Below are 8,700 nucleotides of genomic sequence, written 5' to 3' on the forward strand. Positions count from 1 at the left end.
GGTCCAACACCCATGCACACACAGGCAGCACTAAATGGACTCAGTGGGTTTACGAAGTAAAAAATACATGAAGTTGGGAGGAAGGTGAGAGTGAGGGGAGGAACTGGAAGGGAAAGTATGTAGACTTGATCAGAACATATTATATGCATATATGAAATTCTCAGATAAAAGGAAACCAGTCCATCTCTAAAGATAAGAGCCCTGAAGTAGGTGAGACATGGAGTGTGGGGTGGAGTTCCACCAGGTCTGCCTGAAGTCTCCATGAGTGATTGTGATAGAGGGAATGGCTTTAGTGGAACGTAGTTATGTTGGTACTTTATGTTGTACAGCATTCACAAGCTTTCATTTGTCTTTTTCAGCCTTCCTTTATGGCAAGATTGTCATGAATTATGGAGTAAAAAGCGAAGACGACAGAAACAGATGGGCATGACTGATGATGTTTCCACAATTAAAGCCCCCAGAAAGGAATTGTCCCTGGGCTTGGATGACAGCAGGGCTAACACACCTCAGGGTGTACTGCCACCTGCACAACTGAAATCTCAAGGCAACTCGAATATAGCTCCTGGTCAGTAATGCTTACGTGGGTTTTGTTTGTGTTGCTTTGTGGTTTATGTTGTGTTTATTCATTATACTGTTAAAGCATCTTGTGGCAAAATAAGTCTATTCAGTGATCTTGGCATTGCTTTGTTTTGCCAGCACAAAGGCTCCAGTGCTCTAGGCAGAACATTCTTAAGCGATCTCAAATCACCTTCTTGTAATTGGTATAATTTTTTTTTCCTTTGTTTCCCTAGTTCAGTAGTATTTATCTTTTACCTTGCTACACTCTTGTGAGGTTTACAACACTCAGTGTCTATGGATGTTTAAGTTCACAGCTTTTAATACATGAAATTGGTTTCATCGTTTTCCCTCAAGAATCCAGGAATGTGCTGAGCATGGTGGCTGAACACTTGTAATCCCAGTACTTCAGAGGCAGAGGCAAGATAAAGGGCTACAGATTTAAAGGCCAGCTCTGGGACAGCAGGACACTCTCTCTCAAAAAAAAAAAAAACAGGAACATTCACACATTCACTGTCAGTTTTTTTTTTCTGACTAGAGATTGAAACCAAATGTGTGTAAGTGTAAAGGTTTATTAAATATAAAAAATTAGACCAGCGCTTATTGAAATATGAGGAAATGTTGATTACTGATTTTTAAGCAGAATCACCTCAAACTTTTGGTGGTTGAGTGTTAAGTGTAGAGATTAGCTGAGAATACTTGAGTTCAAGATTGCCATTAGTCCTTGCTCATGTAATCTACAAGCTTATCCTTGACCTTGGTTTATCCACGTATTGTGAAAACAAAAAGCAATTATTTGTTGTTTACATTTTTTTGAAAGAATGAATTTTCCTTACACGTAAAAATAGTGACACTATTTAGAGAACATGTTTTACTGGGCTAATCTATATCATATACTTCCTATTAAAATATGTAAAATTTGGTAAAAACAAAAGATGCAATAGTATATTTTCATAATTTGTATTGATGTCATATGTCTTACTCTCTACGGCTAAAGGACAATGTGAGATGGCAGCAATAAGAAGCTTAGATGGTATGGTCAGCTGTCCCAGATAATAGTTGTCCTAAATAGACAAGACAATATGGAGACTAGTAATAAGGATAGAAAAATAGAGGGTAGTTATCTTACTCTATGAAGACTTGCACTATAAACAAATGAGAAATTTGTGGAAATAGAAATGATTCTCTTTTGCTCCATTTTTCTCTCCGTCATTAGTAAATGCCTTCAAATAAGAGAATTTCCCCTTTAGCAAGAGAACCATTTCCATGAGATTTTTTCTTATCTCTCACTTTCTGCTAATAGAGAAATGAGGAGGAAAAATAGCTCTTGGTATAGCAAGAAAATGGGACTTTTTTATAAGAATTTGCAAAGATTTCTTTTGAATTAATCATACTAGGAATTAGTGAAAAGTATCTGCAGATACATAAAGATGAAACAGTGTGAATATGAATAGCGTTAGTAATCAATTTTGTCTTAAAAGTCTCCTTTATACCAGTCTGTCAGCTGTATCATTTGCCATAGAAAATACTGTACGTGTTTGGGATTTTGGGATTTGTTACGCATGATTCAGATAAGAGCTTATAAAAACTTGTGTTAAACAGACCAATTCTAGACTGAAAGTTAGAAAAAGAAAATTGACTCAATGCATTTTATTGATGAGCTAATACTATCATATATGAATGTCGTAAACATATTTTTTGTAAGCATGTATATGTTTTTTTTTTTTTTGGTCTTTTTGAGACAGGGTCTCCCTGTAGCCCCAGCTGGTCTGGAACTCACTATGTAGACCAGGCTGGCTTTGAACTCAGAGATTTGCCTGCCTCTACTTCCAGAGTGCTGTGACTAAAGGCGGTTATTTTGTAGATCTTTTTAAGTTACTCAAAATGACTGAATTTTTAAAAATAAAAACAGCTGTTTCCTCATAGTCTGCAGAATGAATTCGTTTCAGTTTCTGAAAAGGAAGATCCTTTGCACAGTTAACTTCAGTTTTGAGAAGCCAGGACAGCATAATAAAGAGCTCACGAGTCTAGATACAAAATTAAATTTCAGAATCTGTAACCGTGGGCAAGTTACTCAGTCTTTTTTAGGCTGATGAGAGTACCTTATAAGGTAGTTATGAGGAATAAAGGCCACAGAACACTTAGAAAATGCCTTATTATTTATTTACCATCCACAATGTATGTCCTGGTTGACTCTGCATGGGAGTCTGGTATAGTGTTGATTTCCCTTAAAAAAAAATTTGCTCCTAAAGATGAATTTTTTGAAATAGTTTTTTTTTTTATGTTTGTCTTTTGTCAAAGCTATATCTTGAATGCATAATGATTAATAGACCGAGATTCCCTTTTCATATTGTTTCTGGAACACTCCCTCAAGTTCTGATACAGTGCCATGGAGCCATTGTGGGAGGTGGGTGGAGCTATGAATTACGGCAGTTGTAATTAATACAAATTTTGTCTTTAGTAATAACAGGCCCTGGACAGCAGTTAAACCACAGTGAATTGGCAATTCTGCTAAACCTACTACAGTCTAAAACAAGTGTTAATATGGCTGATTTTGTCCAAGTGTTGAACATTAAGGTAAACTCTGAGACTCAACAGCAGCTAAATAAAATAAACCTTCCTGCTGGAATTTTGGCAACAGGTGAAAAACAGACAGATCCATCAACACCACAACAGGAGTCTTCAAAACCATTGGGAGGAATTCAGCCTTCTCAGACCATCCAGCCTAAGGTGGAAACTGATGCTGCCCAGGCTGCTGTACAGAGTGCATTTGCAGTTCTGTTGACTCAGTTAATAAAAGCTCAGCAGTCAAAACAGAAAGATGTGCTGCTAGAAGAAAGGGAAAATGGATCAGGACATGAAGCTCCGTTACAACTCAGACCACCACCTCCAGAACCCAGCACGCCGGTATCTGGTGAGTGTGTAGATATTAGACTGCTAACATAGCTGTGCTTATGCTGTGTTCCTGTAATGGTGGTTATATATGTGCATTGTTTCCAAACAGCCATCCCAGAAATTCTCAGGTCATGGTGACAAGTTGGTTTCCTATTCTGCTCACTCCTAGGAATAGATTCTTTAGCAAATTATCCATGTGAGCACGACTTCATTATGAAATCAACAGATTTTTCTAACATATACCTATGATAATCTTTTATTCTAAATACAAAAGGATGCTTGATCAAAGGATAAATGTTACATACATAGTAACTTGTTCCTAAAACAATAAATAGGAATATGTGAAGTACCTTTGAAAAGCTGAAAACGGCAGATTTTTGTTACCTTCTGTCTAAATGATAGTAACCAACATTAGTACTTGTGAAGAGGTAGAACTTCTGACCATCTTTGGGCCCACTCAAAAGAAACAGTGATTACTTTGAATATTTAGTTCTCCATGGTAGCTTTATGACTTTTTTTGGTTTTGTTTCACTTAGGGCAAGATGACCTCATCCAGCACCAGGATAGAAGGATATTGGAGCTGACACCAGAGTCAGACCGGCCTCGGATTCTGCCTCCTGATCAACGGCCTCCTGAACCTCCTGAGCCACCACCAGTCACTGAGGAGGACCTGGATTATCGGACAGAAAGCCAGCATGTACCTACCACTAGTTCTTCACTGACTGACCCTCATGCTGGAGTGAAGGCGGCCCTGTTACAGCTGCTTGCTCAGCATCAGCCCCAGGATGATCCCAAAAGAGAAGCTGGTATTGATTATCCCACAGGAGACACTTACGTACCCACCTCAGACTATAAGGACAACTTTGGATCTTCTTTCTCTTCTGCTCCTTATGTTAGCAGTGATGGTCTAGGAAGTAGTTCTGCAGCTGCACCTTTGGAACGACGTAGCTTCATTGGAAACTCAGATATTCAATCTTTGGATAACTACAGTACTGCTTCATCTCATCCTGGTGGTCCACCTCAACCTTCTGCCTTTTCCGAGTCATTTCCCAGTTCAGTGGCTGGATATGGAGACATTTACCTCAATGCTGGTCCCATGTTGTTTAGTGGAGATAAGGACCATAGATTTGAATATAGCCACGGTCCTATTGCAGTCCTGACAAACAGCAATGACCCTTCCACAGGGCCAGAGAGTACTCATCCTTTGCCAGCAAAGATGCACAATTATAACTATGGTAGTAATTTACAGGAAAATCCAGGCGGCCCCAGCCTCATGCATGGACAGACCTGGACTTCTCCTGCCCAAGGACCTGGGTATTCACAAGGCTACAGGGGACACATTAGCACATCAGCTGGCAGAGGTCGGGGTAGAGGGTTACCATACTGAGTATCTGTTTTTCCTCAGGCACATCATTTTTATCTGGAAAGACTTTTCTAGCTGCAATTTCAGGCAGCAATCCAAGAGACTTGAATAATATTAATTCAACAACAGCTTTATTTTTATGTGGAAAAGGGTCTTGCATACAATAGTGAAAAAGAAAAAAAAAAACCTTTGCTCTTAAGTTCATGCTGTTCTTAAAACTAGCTCTGTTGATTGTACATCTTCACAAATTTTAGTTAACAATTTTATTTTGTATTCTTGCAGTTTTAAGTGGATGCTAATCTTAGGGACATAATGTTTTTATGACCCTCTTGCAGATCTTCTGAACTATGCACATTTGTGCTTTTTTTGTAAGTTTGGACCAACTTTTATGTAACAACCAACCCCTTTCCGCACCCTTCCCGTTTTACAACAATCAGAAAGGGCACTGATTTATTTGGTATTTTTTTTTTTTTTTACAAAGCTACCTTTAGTCAAAGGTCACTGTCAAGTCTTTGCACCTGCTTTCAGTGTTAATTGTGAAAGGTGTACTTTGTGCTCATATCAGAAAATAAAACACAACCTTTCTCTTGATGCAACAGTTTTATATTTAAAAAAATGGTCAATGTTATTTTTCTTTTGTTTTGCAGATTACCATTAACTCAGCAAAAATGCATTCAAGTGAAATAGTGGTTTTTATATGGTGGGGTGGGGAGGGTTAAGTAAGTGCCTTAACAGGTAAGCTTAAGGACTGAAAAAGTAGTTAGCCCTGACACCCATTTGTCTTTTAAAGGGAATCAATGCATTATGAAGCAGGAAGCTCTCAATTTTTAGTGTCTGCCAGGTCAGTTCAGTTAGGTCATTCCCTCTGCCTGTCACACTTTCTCCTTTTCTGCCTGTCTTTCTGGCTGTGTTCATGTTTACTATCACCTTGCCTTGATGTAAGAAAAGAAAGGAGAATGGCATTCAGTACCTTTTGTTACTTCTGAGAAGTACTAAAAAAAAAAAAAAAAAAAAATAGCATTTGAGTGACTGAAAACAGCTAAATGAGAATTGTAGAGTGCTGTTTTCTTTCTTGCTACCATGTTGACCCTATTTCTATTTGGAGGGCAGAATTTTAGAAGCAAGAATTAATAGCAGTTTACAGAAGTGTGTTAAAGTTCATGGATGGAGGAGTGGCAAAATGCCATATTTTAAGTTATGTAATTATTTTAAGAAAAAGTAAACTTAAAGTAGAAAAAACTGCCTAGACTGAATTTAGTGAAGCAAAAAGAAAAAGCAGAAAGAGAAAACCTCTTCCCTTCCCTCCTCACCTTTGTAAAGTTTACTGTGACTTCTGCCAGATTAGAGCAATGCTGTTAGGCCATTTTAACATTTTTTCTTTCTACAGAGAGAGAGAGTAAGTGTAATGTTGTCCAATCTCACTAATGTCTTATGCCCATACAGAGACACAAAAGTATATTAATTCTGGAAAGGAACCAAAGGTAAATAACCAGCACTCAAAAACAGACTCTGGGAAATTGAGAGTGTGCCAACTAACAATTTTGTGTTAACTGTTCTAGTAACATTTTTTAAATTGGAATCTTAAATTGGAACAATTGTTATGGAATTGTTATTGAAAGCCAGTTTAACCCCGTGCCCTGTATCTGACTTGTGAACCTGCATTTAAAAACATGATTCAGGAAACATTGGTAAGAAGATCATTTGCCATTTTACTCCTATAAATGAGTTGTCAATTGACCATTTTATTTTTTGATGGTATTATTTTTGTTGATGGTAAGAAAAAAATTAATGGAAGAAAAAATATTTCGCTTTTATTTAAATATTGAATACTAACAACTTATAATAAAAATACATTACAGGAAGTAAAGAAATGTTTTAAAATTTAGCAAAATAGTTGCAGTATTCAAGTCTCTGAAATTTTCATATGGTGAGTCTTAGAGCTTCAGACTTTCCTATAAGTGGCAGTATCTAAATTATTCTCATCGTCACACTTGATACTTCTGCTGGCTATAAGCAGCTAACCTAAAATTGAAAATATTTATGTGACATGAATAGCCTGTGTTTTAAAAATTAAATATTTTATATAAAATTGAACTGTGTTTGGATAGTTTTTGTAATTAAGCATTTCAGTTATATACCCATATTGGGAGCATGGCTGGGAGGACAGGGAAATTTTCAACTTTGAAATGGAAACTTAGAATTATACTTTCTACTATTCTGTGTCTTCTAAGACAGCATTGCTTGTGAAACATGAAGATGTCTTACATACATATAGAAGAAAAGGTGACAGCAGTTAAACCTTTTAATGCTAAGGTGCTAGCGATTGCAGATGATAACCAGACTCAGAAGAGTGGTGTGTGAGAGAATGTGTCCCTAATTGGGAGAAATACAGTAGTAAGAAAAAGTGCAGTACTGCATAACATTTAGTACTTTAATTCAGTGAGTTTGGAATTACAGAAACAGCAGAGTTGGGAAATCAATTTCTCCAAGTTACAGAGTAATCACTGAATTTCCTTGGGTGAAATCTAATTTATATAAAATGCTAAGTTTGGTGGGAAGAAATGAGTCAGATTGCAAATAGGAACATGGACACAGACTGACCCATTTAAAAATATATACACACACTATGTGAGATTTGTATGTCCTAACAATATATTCTGCATGAAACTGAGTCTGAAAATTTAATAATTCTGGAGTTTATTGATGAAACTAATTTGTGGGATATGAATTAATGTAGTAATTTAACTGTGATTCAGGGATTCTTGCTGTTAGCACATATTCAGTGACCACAGTGTGCCAGTTACTATTCTAGTTCTTGGGATACATGAACAGTCATGAAGGGCATTTAATCATTCATTTTTGGGGCTGGCAGTAGGATTTTTTTTTAATGTCTAGAGAAACTAGGTATTTGATACCCTAATCTAAATGTAAATTATACTTAAGTGACTATAAGATAGAAATTTTTGTGTCTGTAAAATGCTGAATTGAAATTTGAATAGAGAATGTTCTTCAAGGAATTAGAACAACTTGGAAGAAAACATTTTAACTTGCAGCTGGCTAATTTGTAAGAAATACCAAGATTGGAGAAAAATGAACAGGGTGTGGGTTAAATGCTTCTAAGCTGAGGCAAGCAGCACTTCTGAGAAAGGTTTTGGTGGATGTGCCATGAGAATGATCACGTTTTGACTAATTTTTCACCTTAGGTTTGCTGTTTTAGGTAAGATTTTGATTGCATATCTATTGATCGCCTGGGACACTGGTTTTGTTATTTTTAAGTCTGAACTAGATCAACCAGTAACCAAAAATTGGTTAGTTTCCACTATATAATTGAGAAAAAAGCTTAGCCGGAGAGTACCTTGATCTTTTCTGACAGCTGGATTGCCACATCCAAATTCAGCAGTAATTACGAACCTTTTGTTTTATTGCTTTATTTTTTTGATTGTCTCTTATTGCTTGGGCTGAAATTTTCGCAAAGGCATGTGCCACCACAACTGGCCTCCTTTGAATTTTTTAAAGGCTATAGTTTAATCAATGAAACCAAGTGTCATTAAAATGTATTTTAGATATTTAAAAAACTTTCTATGTGTTTTATTAGCATGAGTATTTTGCCTACATATATGTAAGCGCACCATGTGCATGCAGTGCCTGTGGAGGGCAGAAGAGAGCGGTGGATTCCCTAGTTTGTCAGTGGGTCCTCTTAACTGCTGAGCCATTTCTCCAGCCCCTAAAATATATTTTATAGTACCAGGGTTGCAAACACAGAATTTACTTTAAAACCTTGAGAGTGGCCAGATGTGGTGGTACATACTTTTAATCCCAGCACTGAGGAGGCAGTCACAGGTGAATCTCTGAGTTTAAGGCCAGCCTGGTCTACATGGAGTTCTAGG

The 8,700-nt window shown here is 37.0% G+C and overlaps 1 protein-coding gene across 4 annotated transcripts in view; it reads left to right on the plus strand.

Annotated features, from left to right (window-relative positions):
- The window catches only part of Cdk13 (cyclin dependent kinase 13), a 112,728-nt gene extending 105,821 nt beyond the window's left edge, over positions 1–6,907 (plus strand). For 2 of the 4 annotated variants that reach the window (XM_008836269.3, XM_029564977.1), the window contains exons 12-14: positions 360–565; positions 3,017–3,469; positions 3,987–6,101. In XM_008836269.3, coding sequence (XP_008834491.1) covers positions 360–565; positions 3,017–3,469; positions 3,987–4,837 — 1,510 coding nt within the window. In that variant the 3' untranslated portion in view covers positions 4,838–6,101. Of the gene's footprint in view, positions 1–359; positions 566–3,016; positions 3,470–3,986 lie in introns of all 4 variants that reach the window. The other 2 variants (XM_008836271.2, XM_029564978.1) reach the window with 2 other exon arrangements.
- Positions 6,908–8,700: the final 1,793 nt, after the last annotated feature.

This window comes from Nannospalax galili, unplaced genomic scaffold (genome assembly GCF_000622305.1).
Source record: "Nannospalax galili isolate Female #2095 unplaced genomic scaffold, S.galili_v1.0 scaffold54, whole genome shotgun sequence".
NCBI lineage: Eukaryota > Metazoa > Chordata > Mammalia > Rodentia > Spalacidae > Nannospalax > Nannospalax galili.